This window comes from Pomacea canaliculata, linkage group LG8, assembly GCF_003073045.1.
Source record: "Pomacea canaliculata isolate SZHN2017 linkage group LG8, ASM307304v1, whole genome shotgun sequence".
Taxonomy (NCBI): domain Eukaryota; kingdom Metazoa; phylum Mollusca; class Gastropoda; order Architaenioglossa; family Ampullariidae; genus Pomacea; species Pomacea canaliculata.
In genome coordinates, this window is record NC_037597.1 from 18,426,088 (window position 1) to 18,441,195 (window position 15,108).

Below are 15,108 nucleotides of genomic sequence, written 5' to 3' on the forward strand. Positions count from 1 at the left end.
TCTAAACAAAAGCGATACAGTAAAGTTGCGAGATCAAATTGAACATTGAGAAAGTAATTTCACTATCTGAAAAAAATAGCCACTATGTCTCAAAACCGCCTCCATCCTGCAACATCTTTGGGAACTATCATCGGCTTAGACATCAAATGCTTGATCGCTCACCTCAAGAAAACTTTGACAGGCGTCGGACACGACTTTAATTACGAATTGTTCACCAGATATTCCCAAGGCATCGAAATCTTGCTGCAGCTGCTACAGGCATCGCTCGTTACAGAACATGACATCGAGGAGGAGAAGGAAGTTTGTGATGCTATCGACGCGCTTGTCTCTGACATATGTTTCCCTTTTCTTCTCTCTTTTTATCCATCTTTTGACAGCAGGCCAGATTTAAATTCTGCAATTCTCGTTATTTGTGATCTAGTGCATGTTAGTCTGGGAAGAGGCTCGCCAGATATGTTAATCAAATCCCTACAGCTGTGTTTACACTCTATGTCAACTTTTAGAAAGGACAATGCCAACCAAACTTTCACAGGCAGCGCTAGTAGTGGCAGAGACTCTGGAGAACACACTCTAGATATCATTTGTGCCTTAGAGCTACTCCGGAGTATAATTGGTATTGGAAGCCCAGAAAACAACCAAAAGAAAGATCTCATTGAAAAGTTATTTTCAGAGTCTTTGCAGATTTTACATCATCTCCCAGAAAAACTTTCCAACCGGTTGATTTCTTCCATACTCCTAAACTTATACAGCAGCAGACAGACAAGAAAAGTGAATGTTTGGAACTGGTGTGGAGTTATGTGACTTCAGAGATGAAAACTCTGCACCGTCATGAAAAAATGTCTGTTGTGTCTCTTCAACAATATTTGACTTTACTGTGCAGCTTAGCAGATTTCTTTTTCCCATTGTCAGAAGAAACATCATGTCCCCATATTTCTAGTAGCAATACTTTTTGGTTCCTGATCCAAAGTGGCTTACACTCAGATGATCCAGCCCTGAGAAAAAGGTCAATGTACCTTCTGAAAAGGATCATTGACACTTGTGAAAAGTCCAATAAAGATTTCTCTGTTCCACCTGCAGTCACTTCTGCAGATATCATCTCATCTCTGCCTTGTTTCTGGTGGAGTAAACAATACCAGAAAGAACTTTCAAAAGTTTGGGAAGATTTTATTCTTCTTCTAGAAACTCTGGACGAAAAACAGGTAAAGATAAATCAAGAACATTATTTTGGTCTTTTAAAGTTTATTCATAAACAAGAACACATAAGCAGACCAGTGCACTATTGATAGCTGTACTATTATGACAAAATCTGTATAGTAGTTCTAACAGTAGCAATAACTTTAACTTTGTTGTTCACTTTGTAAATCTAAAGTAGCTGTTTCAGTCAGTGTTAATCTTTATCATTCCTGATTTCTACATGAACCTCCTGACAAGAAACTGTCACTTTTTTGGTATGCAGACTCATGTGATCAAGCCTATTCTTCCACGTATGCAGTCTGTTACAGATGCAGCCACTTTTAAACAAGGTAATGTAATTCTGTAATACGGTTATAAAGTGAGACACACATTTCCATTAATTTTCAGATTCAACATTTTGTCTTGTAGAGATAAATGTTTTTGATAATGAAACATTTCTGCATATACATAGTTACACACGCGTACACACATATATAAATATAAAGCTGAATAAATATGTAATATACTTCTGTGCATAAATGTGTCCATTCCAGAGGGAGTAGGGTAGAAGGAAGAGTGTGTGTGTTGAATTTTGATTGATTCTTTATAGGTAAAAAATCTTAGCTCCAGCAATGGTGTGAGCATGTCATTATTCAGCATCATAGAACTTCTGTAAACATAATCAAATTACAAACATACATAGAAAGTACTTCTTAAAAGGGAAAAACATCTTCAAGGCCATTGGTTACTAAAATAAAACGTTAGCAAACAAACCAAAACAATTAGCACCAACTTTCTCTTTGAATGACTGTGCAAAGCATTAACATAAAATCTTTCACTTTGATAGAATGATCTTGCTACAAATTTTCTAGTAAAGTTTTCTGTTGTTCATCTGTTACAAGGTCATGTGTTGCTGCATACATCGTGGTTGGTGACTCTTCTCACTCGGGCTTTTGTTCATGAGAGTGTATATATTGTACGCTGGGCAGCAGAAACTGTGCTTCATATGGATTTCACCAAAGTGCCCATGATGCAACAGGGGCAGAAAGCAGTAAGACAACATGCTATATAAAATGTTTCCTTAGTGGGGAATTCTGTTGCTTATGCTTTTATGGATACTGGATGCAAGAGACTACATGAATGAGAATGTTTGTTCAGACTGTTTATATGTCTGTATGGAGAAAAAGAAGGGCACTAGGGTGTGGGAGCTGGTGGACGCATTCCCGTATGGTCGTTGGGAATGACGGCTGAGAGCAACTGCTTGTAGGAATATATCTCTAGATGCTTTCTCTGTGGACTACTTTGCAGACAACTATTTACAAGTATTCTTTTCTGTCAGTTTTTGACCCATCAGCTGCTTGGCTTTCTTCAAGACTTGAAACTTTACACAAGGTAAAAAATATTTTTATAACTTATAACAACAACTATTTATTTTGTAAACTATAGTTAATATCTTTGTAACCTGTCACAAGCCACTGTGTATTTCATAAATGTCTGTGAATATGTTTAAGACAGTTCAAAGCTCATTCATGTTGTTTTTTTTAGTTTCATGATTTGGTTATTAATGTTTCAGACAAGAAGGTTCTCATGTTGGCAGTTGTTCTGGTGTTGGTTCTGGTCTCAAGGGATTTTTTGCCAGCTGTTGTGCTGCTCTGAAAACCCAGCAGGAGCAAGGTAAAGACTATGTCATACAAATATACTGTCCTTTCAAAAAAAAAAAAAAGAAAAAAATATGTGTACTACATGAAAGCTGTCATTTTAAACAAGTGTCAAAAGGTATGTTTGTAGCTGATTTTGTGACTTGAATATTCAGACTGATATTGTCATGGCACTATATAACGATCAGTTTTTCAACAAAAGACTTACTTCTGTGGTAAGAAAGACTGGGGTAATTTTTTTATTTATAAAACAAACATTGGGATAAATTTGGTCAGGACAACAGTGTATTAGTTCTGATCCTGTTAAGTTTGGGGTTTTTTGTAATATTCAGAGAGCAATACTAGCAGTTCAAATGTATTACCCTGTTACAGCCGACTTTGTGCAGCACATATTACAAACAATTGTCAAGGACAACTGGGCTTCAGTCCCTCTAGTTTTCATTACCCAAGGCCTGTCTTGCATTCCATCTTCTCCGGTCCTTACACCCCAGGCACTTCTGTTCATTCGGTGAGAATAATTATACAGCTTTTCTTCTTAATTATCTGCTTTTTTAATTTTGTGGATGTGTGCACCCCATGTAGGTAATGAGGGCACTTTCATTTGCACACATACAGCACATGTTGTTTTTGCATAAGCTAAAGTGATAAGTCATGCTTCCTAAAACTAATAAAAACTATTGTTGGAAAAGTAATCCAATTATTCAATTCCAGTGAGGTGGCTACAGTGAGTCTCAGAACTCTTGAGATCTACACACGTGGAGCAATAGAATGTTTTTTAACAAAAGCAGTTCTTAGACTCATTGATAAGGTGAGTTACAACCTTCTTATCATTTTGGCATAAATTTATGCTTAAAAATTTACTTTGTAAATCTCAAAATGAAGTTACATATATCAGATGTTTGTTACTAGTTTCTATACATTTTAATTAATATCATACTGGTCTATTTGTTTTCCAACTTTGAGCAGCAGTAGGAATGTGTACAAATTTGTAATACTTTTGAGAGAGACTATAACTGCCAGTGTTAATCCTTACAAATGGAAAAGAAGAGTTGGATGTAGACATCCTATGTTCTTTTATAGCCCATGATGATGTTTTATGTAAAGTGATGTACTAATGTTCCAGTGGACAGACACAACAGTTTCATAAAAAATCATTAATAAAAGATGCTTGGTATTTGTTATCAGAATAAACCACAGTTGTTGTAACTTAGCATGGATAGCATGCATTATTGACAAAAACGGTTTTGACTACAACTTATGTCATATAGGATTATTTTCAGAAAAGTTTATGTGATCCATTGTAGTGATCCAAAATGGTGTTGTTGTATGTGTAATGTTGTAATGTGTAGATAAGATGGTATTACTATTTGCAGAGTAAAGTTTCCATAGAAGAGTTTGTTGAGACACTTGCTGTGATGGATCGTGATGAGAATTTAAAAAGAGGCACACATCTATGGGATTCTGTAGTCTCTTGGCTTCTAATGCTGCGGTCTGACACCATTGTGTCAGGTTGGACTTGGGTGGATGTTCAGAGCACCCTTACCTCTATGGCTGACATTTATCTCAAGGTCTCAGAAGGTATGTGCTCTTTCCTACATCTTGCTCTTTATTGTGTGTACCCTAAGTTTATGTGTGTGTGTATTTTGAAATGAAAGAGGAAGCTCTTGTTCTACTATACACTTAGGAGGGATTCGGAAGTATGGAAAGAGTCACTGATTTACTTGTTGCCCTGATCTCTAATATTTGTAAAAGATTTTTAAAGATGTTTCTTATTCACAGAAATAATGGAAACAGTGAGTGTAGACACGGTGCAAGTAACAAAGATTGCCCGGCTGCTTGTTCTCCTTGCTGATTGTGAGTCCAGACTTAAAATACAAAATGTGGCTGAGCAAAAAGAAGGAGCAGCGCATGAAGTTTTAGCTCAAGCTGCAGATGTCATTAAGGGCATCAACATCAGGGCCTACATGCCCACCCTGAGGGCAGACAGGGCAATTTGCTTGCTGTGCTCCTGTACAAAAGATATTGGTACAGGTAAAATGTTATTTACAGTTATAAGAAGACTGTCAGTTGTCATGATTATACCTACTTCAAGTATCATGTGTGATATATATATATGCATCTGTGGTTATATGTACCTACAAGAACACCTACTTTGTAAAGATATTACAGTCTGATTTATTTATGTACGTGTGCATACACATACACTTATGCACAGACTTTGTCATTAATACGAGGCTTGCAGACAAAACATCACAGAAGACTGGAGTTTAATATGACTGTTTAAAGGATTCTAGATTACTTTATGGTTTATTTATTTTTCCTGTTGTTGAAGATGATAAGGGATCCCAGATTCAAAAGAGTCTGTGCATGACAGTTTCCGACTGCTGGGCAGACATGCTTCTATACATAGAAAGGAGAGTGTTACACAGTACATTTTCTGACAAGGTAAAACTGTGCATGTACTACTATTGTTACTTTAAGAAGCAGCTGCGCTTATTTTTAGCCCTTCATCCCAATCACTATTTTCACCTGAGCACATAAGGGATGCTGTAAGTAACCCTAAAACATTCAAATTTCTCCTAAGGAAACCCTTGTCAAAATCATGTAATATAGAGCTGTAATATTTTATAACAGAGATTTTTTTTCATTTAATTTTAACAGAATGTGGATCTTGAGCTGATTGTCTTCTATTGTGAAGCTGTGAAAACTCTTGGTCAGTTACTCCCTACAACCAAGGGCATCAGTGGACTAACTACATTGGCCAACAGCTGCACAAAGTTCCTGTCTGCTATAAAAACTTGCTCTGAGGTGGCTGTGATATTCTTTTTTCCTGCTTATAGTTTGGTTTACAGATGACTTTTGAAACAGGACATTTACCCATACCTGTATTTTGCACAAATAAGTATCCTGGTATCTTAAAATTATTTTTCAACATCCAGCTTCAAATGTAAATGCCTTAAAATGAAGAATTCTACAATGTGATTATTAGACTTTTTTTCTATGAAGACTGTGTAATCATAAAATGTTAATTTCAAAACCACTTGTTTTTTGGCACTACAGCCACAAGCTAGAAGTGTTGTACAGCAAGTAGCAGCTGTAAGCCTGCTGTCTGCAGTAGCTCATATTGTGAGCTTTAAAGTAAAGAGACAAGCAGACAGTACCAGTCTTGAGCAAAATGCAGGTCTAACAGAACTTTCAGCAGGTCTGCAACAAGAGTTCAGCACCATGTCCTTAGACTGCAGCATTTTTCATCAACATGGCAGGTATGAGAAATTAGCAGTTCTATCTCCTTGTCACGTGTGATGCATGTGTTAGAATCTCCTTTTGTCTTTCTTGGTGAATTTTTTTTTTTTTAATGAAACAAACCCAAGTCTTTGTAAAATTTCCACGTATTCCAAAATTTTTTTTTTTCAGGAATGGATCTAGTGATAGGGGCGCATGATATGCCAATACATGCAATCTGTGTGGGAATGTCTTGAATGTCTATTGGTGGACTCCCCACATCTCCGTGCTACACCATCTATCTTAGAGGCAGCGATGGAAGCTTTGTCTGTCAGTTCTGGAGAATCAGATATTCCAGTCATGAAGTGTCTTAAACTGATCATGCCACAGGTCATCAGTGTTGTTTTTTTTTAAAGAAATCTTTGTTGTTATAAAACAGACAGTTTTGATAATGCCACATAAAAGCAAAAATATATACAAACACAAAACACACTAACGCTTCTCTCTTAACAACCAAGTTCCATTCCTACAGCTCAGCAAATGAACGAATCAAAAAGTGATGAGCCACCCTTATCAATATTTCAGACATAATGTACTGTTACTTAAGATGTTGTTTTAGTGTCACCTTTGCACTATTTGTAACATTTTTAATGTATTTTCAAATGTTTAAAATGAGACTAAGAGGGTTAGTTCAAAGCAAGATGCTGCTTGAAGCTGAGTTGTCATGCAGCCATCTTTCATGACCAAAGTTCTCATACAGCATACAATACTCACTGGTCAAAGAGCTGGTTGTAATTCTGTGTATTTGCTAAACAAGGAGGTCATTAAGTGAGGAGCGTCTGTATATGTCCCCAACTTTTTTTTAATTCATGAAGACCTGATGTTTTTCTATGTAAACAGTTAGTGCTTGAGGTTGAAGGAGATCAAATACAGTTTGCTTGCAAACTGGCACTGGCAAAAGCTCTTGAGGAGATCAGATCATCAACCTTTTGGCTAAAGATTGAGGCTTTCATTAATATGGTACTACAGCCTGCCCTTCTGAAACTTCCAAATGACACTGAGTTGGGCAGCTACACTGCAGAGGTTAGCATTCTGAAGAAGTGCCTGGAATGAGTTGTTCCCAGACCCAAATACTCTGTGTGTGTGTGTTTGTGTATGGTGATGGGGGTAAACACTTATGTTTTTGCAAATGTATCAATATCTGTTACTCTTTGTCTACCATTTTGCAGATGAAATATTAAATAACTTTCTAAAAGAGACAGTGTGACAGAAATGTGTGCATGGCAGCTGTAGTGTGTGCATGATAAATGTATAAACTGCTGCTTGTTTTGCGGGTTTATGGCAAAATGCAGACATCAAAGTATCATGAGTATGCAGCATTGTATTGTGTTGTTCATTGTGAAATGCTGCAGTTGCTGAAAAGTCTTTTTAGTCTTGGTGTGGAGAAGACAGGCACTGTGAATCTGGTCATGGCACGCTTGTATCGCTTGTGGAGTGAACCTGGCGGTACAGAGCTGGCTTTGCACATGGTGCCAACCATTGTTGATGCGTGTATGTTTGGCACTGTTCACAAGAAACCAGAGAGGTAATAGTCATTGATAAAAAGTAGTTTTGACAAATTTATTGTTTGCAAATATTTTTTAAAGGTGTAAAAAAGAGATTAGCCATCCTTATTATCTTGCACAATTATCAATCTGAAGAAGCATTGCTAAATTCTTTTTAATCTCAGCTCTGTAACTTTTGATTTAATTTCCCAAACAATATATATATATAAAGATAAAGAGAATTATTCAATTAGTCTGTATTCAACATATATTTTACTTATATACATTCATTTATTTTCACAAATTGCTCACTTTTTCCAGATTGTTTCAAAAAATTGTACGTTCACTCTTTCACATAGAAAGGTCTTAGTACACAAAAAATTATGGAAGTTAATACGTTCAAAACCCTTTTAATTGGAGACCATGTAATTTTGAAAGAGTATCATTATCTTTAAAGTGCTAAAGCTACATCAAAAGGAAATTAAAGGTGAAATATCTTCTGTTAGTTAAACGATTATTCTTACATGGAAGAACCAAAAAAGCCATGAAATCATCTTATGGACATTTTTCATTGAAATTATTTTGCTAACTTTTTTTTTTTTTCATAATTACAGGTTGTGGCTTGATGTTTGTATGTATATTGAAACCCTTAAAGAAGAATGTTCTGTGAATGAAATCATGTCAAGGTGAGTACTTTTTCACAAGACTGATTATGGCCAACCACAACATCCCACATAGACATGAAGTGGTAAATGCATGTGCATAAAGAAAATAAAAAATGAACAGCAGTTAAGGGTTATTCTTTCTTTCTCTTTTATGTGGTGTGAGTGAGACATAAAAAAGTTTATTTTTTATCTTGGTACCTTTTCAGAGAATTGGCTCATCATTTTTTTTCTTTTAATATAGTCTTAACTTATTTCAGTACCCATTATCTCATCAGTTCTGCCTCTTGCTGCACTTGGTGGTCAAAGTGATTCCTGTTTATTCTCCTTATGTTAACAGTCTTGCCTCATACCTGATGGCAAGATAACAAACTGTGATAGTATTATAAGAACTATCACAGAGAAAACTTCTTACATTTGTATAAAACATTGTTAGTATTTCCTCCACTCAGCCACCCACCACAAAAAATTCCTGATTAAGTAAATTCTTTATATTTGATTGAATAAGGGTGAAATCATGTATGTACTGTGCAAACATGATGCTGTGAACAGTTAAATAATATAGATACTATTACTTTGCAGCTGCTGGAAGAATGATACATTTGTTCGTGTAATGACTGCCAACTACCTGTCAAAATTGAGACCTGATGTTGCTGCCCATAGGCAACTTGCAATTGCCGTTTTACGGGAACTTTGGGAGCACTACGTTAATTTGGCCCAGAAGTCAACTTTTCGACAGTTTGCTAACTCCATCAGTCATCGCCAGAAACATCGACTCTCACTCATGTTTCCTGTCTTGGATCAGTTCATTACTGAGGTAGTTGTCTTGTTCTGATAGATATCCGATTATTTTTAAGAAAACAGAAAAATACTTGATAAGATTTAATTCTTAGCAAAGTCAATGAACCAAATACTTCTTGTTAAAAAAAAAAAAAAGAGTTTAAAATGAAGAGCTTTGCCTATTACACAGAGCTACACAATCACTACCAAGTACTCAAAAGTGACGATATTTGTAATGTGACTCCTGTTTTGATATTTATAAATTTTATTTTTGGTTGAAGAACAGGCAGCCGTTCTGAAGTGTTGATGGCATCTCACTGAGCATTGTGCCAGGCAAAACTTAACTTGGCATGATAGTAGCTGATAAAAGTTTGCCCATGTTTTCAATGTAGTTTCTAATTCAGTGTAGAGATCTCTGATTTAAAAGTACGCTACACCACTAATTTCCTGTAACCTTTCTTTACTGTGCAGCTTCAAACAAAGTGACTGGATGATAATAGTAATAAATGCACTGAATAAATGCATAAATTTTGTAATAGGTGGTTGCATGCTTGACCCATTGGCTATGGGAGGTGAAGGGTGGAAAAGGAAGGAATTCTGAATCTGAGTTGCATTACATACCTTTCAGGAAACTTGCGTGGAATTCTGGGAAAATGCATGGCAAGGGCTGGTGTTAGAATGTCATCCCTCAGTAAGACACAATCTTGAGTGGATGGTCATGAGGTTAGCCACACGTTTTCCTTCTCTGCTGCCTCGCCTATGGAATTACTTCAGCCAGGTCAGTTTTTGGATCACTCACAATAAAGGTAACACATAAATATTGCACCTTTTTCCTTGCCTACTCTTGTAACAGTCTAATGGGAATTAGCAGATTGCATGATCTCAACATATCATAAAACATTGTAAGCACAGTTTAAACTTTATATTGTTAATGGCATTGTTAGAGCCATCTTTAAAAATAGTGGAAAGATCTGACTAGAAGAGGAGAGGCTTTTTAGGAAAGATAAATAATTTGATAAGAGTATTTTAAAAAAGGTTTTCTTTCTCTCCCTATAGTTTTCAGACAAGCGAAATGTCAGTCTTTGCTCTCTGCTAAACATCATCACACATCTGGGACCAGAACTCAGGAAGGATTTACAGGTAGAGTGATGCAGTAAAATAGTGATTTTTGAAGTTGTTTTTTCAGAAGTGTCATAAACAGCAACTGTGAATCATCCAAACAGATGAATCTTCTCTGGTTATGTCAATTTTGCTTGTTTCTTAATATTTCTGACCTTTTGTTTTGACATACCAATAATGTATCATCTTAAATGACATAGGTTTGAAATGAAATGGTGAAAATTATAAATTGTGAAATTAATCATTTTCACATGTTTTTGTTCTTTGAATTGTTACTTTGTTTCCTTGGTTCAGGAGGCATACTACATGCAGGCCTTGCCCTTGGCGCTTCCTTGGTGTATGGCTCATCACTTCAATACACGTCTGCATGGTCTAGCATGTGTGTTAAGGTTATGGGAACAATGTCAGGCCATTCAGCTTCTGACAGTTATGCAGAAGTTTGATCTTGTGCAGCATTGTCTGAAGTTCACTCAAGAAAATAGGTGAGAGCTCGACCATTTTTCTGCTTATAAGGAAATTAGAGATGTTTATGAAGCTTTTAATGGTTGACCTGGCTCTTGATGAAATCATCACAACAAATCAATTATATTCTCTAAAGTTCCTGGACAGTTGTGAAAGTGAATGTCACATAAAAGAAGAAATCTAGTTCTTGAATATCATACTATAACATTGTAACTAAAATGTAGCTTTGAGTATTTTTTTTTCAGAAAAAGTATTCTTTTCTGATTTCTTTTATGGTATGGTGTGGGTTAGATGGATAGATATTGTACCTGATTGTGTTTTTGTGTGAGAGAAAGATTAGAATGATAACACAGGACTGGTGAGATGCATGCATTTACTAAAAACAAAATTTTGGAGATTCAGCTTAAGAGCTGAAAGAGAGAAATGTATGTGGAAGAAATGCTTTTTCTGTTTGGTTTTTTTTTTTTTTTGGTTATCATTGCTGTCCAATAGTTCAGAAAGCTTATTTTTATTTCATTCTATTCCTCATTTTTTGTGCTTTAGTAGTTTATGCATTTCTTTCAGAAACGAGATAGTAGTAAGGTCATTTTATTAATTTTACAAACTTAGCTTCGATTTATTGGCATTTGATTGACTTCAAGATTTGGTTTTTCTTTATTTTTCTTTCCCAGTAACTCTTCCAAGGTTGTTCTCAAACTTTTGGACAACTACTTCTACAAAACTTTTCATTTCCGCCAGGACTATAGCATGGAGGTACGGTGCTACTATTTGAATCATACTGGCTTTTGTAAACTGTATCTTGCAGGTATTTTACAGTTTACATGGCATTGTATGCAAGCAAATTTAGAGGAATACAGGAAAAGAGATTTTAAAAAAAGAACCACTCTCCTGTAAACACTTCACAACCCCCACCCACCTCCGAATAAAATAATTGTTTTGCATGCAGACCCTCTTCCACACATTGCCCAGGCTGGCCTGCATCAGTGATGAGGAGTGGATTGGCCCCGAGCTCTTCCAGCATTGGGATAGCTCTTGGCAGATGGACAGCTCAACATATATTCTGCCTCTGTATAATAGCAGCAAGAAGTTATCTGCCTGCCCTCCTGGACCTTGGAGAATGAAGGCTCATGGTATTGTTCTTCTAACACTTATGTCTGAAAAACATGGTTTTCGGAAGGCTTTCCGCAAAGAAATAATTTTAGTCCTATTTGGTGTTCTTTGGTATTGCCTCCTCAGTGTTGTTCACTGACATTGTCATGTAATGATATGTAATAATAAACATAGCTAAGAAATGTTATGCCCACTTTATTGATGAAGGTAATGTTAAAATGTATAACCTAATAAATATTATTCAGACTGACATATAAATTAAATATTTTAAAATAAAAAGTTAAAATTGTGTATATGATTACAGACCTTGATGTCTTTACATAAATAAACATGATAAATATATGAGCATTTCACAATGCTTTATTTTTGCATCCAAACATGAAGTACATGACATATCAGAGGCATTAATTATTATTGGCTTTGCAAAAATATATATATAAAGGTATGAAAAAGACTATGCCACCTTACTGAGAAGAGTTATTATTTTGCTTAGCTGAAAATGATGAAGATGTCTGTGAATCTACGGATGGTGATGTTCAAAAGAAAATAATTCCATGGCGACTGATGACGCCAGACAGCCATGTAGAGCAGGAGTACACCTGTCGTAAAAAGGGTTATAAGCCTGGGGGTCTTATCTTAGTTACCTCTCTCATCAACAAAGTGCCAAATTTGGGAGGTAAGGAATATGTGGATTAAGTTGCATGATTCCTTTTGGTAAAATGTGCACTTTAATTTGAGAAATGGTCTATATTTTGGATGGCTTTTACAGAATACAAACATATTTTTGATGCCTAAAGTTCTGCTGCATATATGGGATCATGTTAACTTCTCTGTGTATAATTCTTAGGTGATCAAAATAATTATAAGAGGTCTTGTTTCTGAAGAATTATTATGTAGAAATTATTCTTTTGTTTTATCTCATAAAGGATTGAAAACAGGTGAATTTTAGATTATTTTTTTTTATTTTTTTGACTTTAAAAGCTTCCTACATTTAAAACACTGTATAAAAGAAATTGCAGAAATATTACATCTTTCTCACATTCTTGTTCATGTTACAGGACTGTGCCGCACGAGTGAGATCTTTGGTGTATCAGAATTTGTGATTGGCAATCTCAGTTATTTGAATGATCATGTCTTCCAGAGCCTCAGTGTTACTGCAGAAAAGTGGATACCAATTACAGAGGTACAAAACTATTAGGTTTTTATTTTTTTTTCCATTTAAAATTAAAAGTCTACTTTCTACTTATGTTAACTTAACAATCATTGTTTTTCCTCAACACATAATGTCAATTGTTTCAGCCATTCAAGCATATATAAATAATTCAAATACAGTTTTAAATAATCTTTCCTATGCTCATGAATTAGTTTGTGTTCACATTTTTCAGTTAGTTTTAAAGTAGTAACAATTAGACAAAATGACAGCTTCACCTGTATTGTCTGGTTTTTGCAGGTCCCACCTTTTCGCGTGAGTGAATACTTAGAGGAAAAGAAGAGAGAGAGTTACACTCTTGTTGGAGTAGAACAGACAGCTAACAGTGTCTGTCTTACAAACTTTAAGTTCCCTAAAAAGACTTTACTTCTTCTTGGGTGAGTAAACTCTCACTTATTATCCTTTCTGTACCATTCAGTCTCCAGTCAGTGTCAGTCTTAAGTCATATATTAATGAAATGTTTCTTGAAAAATTAATCTTGCTTAAATGTTTTATTCCTTTCTCTTTTTACTTCATTTTCTTTTTTTTTTTCCTTTTTTTTTTTTTCTTCTTCACTTCAAAATCTGTGCTCACTTCACTAATTTGGGTTTGGTTTTTTTTTTTCCAGAAAAGAGCGAGAAGGAATTCCACCAGAATTGTTGCAGCAGTTGGATGTGTGTGTAGAAATTCCTCAACAAGGTATCATCCGATCACTCAATGTCCATGTGAGTGGAGCACTTCTGATTTGGGAGTATGCTCGTCAGCATATGGACATGAATCAGACTTAATGCTTATCATCTATTCTACCACAGTGATGGGGTTTCTCACACAGACAGGTTACTGCTTTCAAAACAATCAAGGGACACGACAGAACATTCAAAGAGCACAGTCAGACCTGAATGTGTTTTTGACAGCTGCCTTTTTTCATTCAGATAAATTATGTGGTCTTGTTTGATGCTGGAATTTTCACCTGTACATGGTGCATTTGCTGATAAAATACCTGGGTAATGTGAACTGCTGAAAATTTCCTGAATTGGATTGGTGACTTTATTTCCTCAATCTGTGTAGATTTCAGACCTTTGATAACACTGGACCATGAGAAAACTTGAATGTCTTCTTAGTTCCTTTTGTAGCATTTAACAACTCATTATGCGTATTAATGAGAACATAACTGATTTGTTTGACATTTTAATTAGTACTGTAAGGAAGCTATATCTGCCTATAAAAAATGGATTTGAGCGTAAGATGGTAACTTGGTGTCTTACAGATTTTTCATTGGAATTTAAGAGGATGTGACACTGCTTTATGGTGTTTTGTAGAATATATGAAGGTAGAGACTGTATAAGATTATCATCATCAAATATATTTTTGATCCAGTATTTACAACAATGCATTTTATACACATCATAACCTGTGAATCTGGCCCACACTTGAAATTCAAGACATTGCTTATACCGATCCTTGCTTTGCGAAGATCAACTTCAAAGTCAAAAACAGGAAGGGAGTGAACGTAAATAATGACAAGAACATTGAAACATTGTTTTTTGAGACCAGTATCCATTATATTTTGTTTGGGTTTTTTTTTTTTAAGTAAAGCACTTTAATGTTGGGGAAAAGTGCTATACAAATCAACTTTATTATTACTAATCTGCAACTGGAATGTCATGAGCAAGGCTGGAGACCGTATTAGCTCCTGTAATTGAAGTAGTGTATTTTACTTTTTTGAATTTTTATCATTGTTTATAAAGGTGTGTATTTTGTTACAAGCTGTTTGTTAGTTGATCTGGCTTTTTGATCTAGTGTATCTATACTTCTACAGAAAAAAAACTGTCGCATTGATTTGTATAGTTGCCGTTTATGGAGTTCAACTTTGCCACTAAGTTGGTGTCTCTCCATTCTATTAAGCTGGCAAACATCATCTTTTGAGACATATTTCTCTGTACATCATGTCTCTGAGCCACTCTGTGTGTGGCAAGTGAATATTGGCAAGAAGCCAATATTTTCAACTGTAATAAAAAAAAGTAAAGCCTTATTTTTTCAGATATTTTGACAATTTTCTGTTTAAAAACAAATGTACAGGTACATTTATATGCTCCATGCATATGCCTTGTTCAATTTCTTTAAAAGTGTGGCTTAAATGTGAAATTGGGAAGGAGTTTAGCATAGTGCACTCCAGTAGGAAGCAGATG

At 35.4% G+C, this 15,108-nt stretch overlaps 1 protein-coding gene across 1 annotated transcript; it reads left to right on the forward strand.

Annotated features, from left to right (window-relative positions):
- The first annotated feature begins 84 nt into the window (after positions 1-84).
- On the forward strand, positions 85-15,018 carry LOC112570401 (probable methyltransferase TARBP1). The gene is made up of 27 exons (XM_025248818.1): positions 85-300; positions 750-1,199; positions 1,457-1,523; positions 2,076-2,224; positions 2,513-2,565; positions 2,747-2,847; positions 3,204-3,339; positions 3,543-3,639; positions 4,205-4,409; positions 4,611-4,862; positions 5,164-5,276; positions 5,493-5,639; positions 5,892-6,128; positions 6,264-6,443; positions 6,954-7,136; positions 7,466-7,638; positions 8,212-8,283; positions 8,842-9,076; positions 9,668-9,817; positions 10,096-10,179; positions 10,453-10,640; positions 11,292-11,373; positions 11,567-11,750; positions 12,224-12,406; positions 12,789-12,913; positions 13,181-13,317; positions 13,548-15,018. The coding sequence occupies exons 1-27, from the start codon at positions 85-87 to the stop codon at positions 13,705-13,707; spliced, it is 4,359 nt and encodes a 1,452-aa protein (XP_025104603.1). The 3' UTR covers positions 13,708-15,018.
- Positions 15,019-15,108: the final 90 nt, after the last annotated feature.

Bases quoted from the DNA above. Each gene is read 5' to 3' on its own strand.
- LOC112570401 (XM_025248818.1), top strand. From the start codon at position 85: ATGTCTCAAAACCGCCTCCATCCTGCAACATCTTTGGGAACTATCATC. The intron at 7,639-8,211 runs GTAATAGTCATT...TCATAATTACAG, and splicing joins GTTCACAAGAAACCAGAGAG to GTTGTGGCTTGATGTTTGTA. The intron at 13,318-13,547 runs GTGAGTAAACTC...TTTTTTTTCCAG, and splicing joins AAGACTTTACTTCTTCTTGG to AAAAGAGCGAGAAGGAATTC.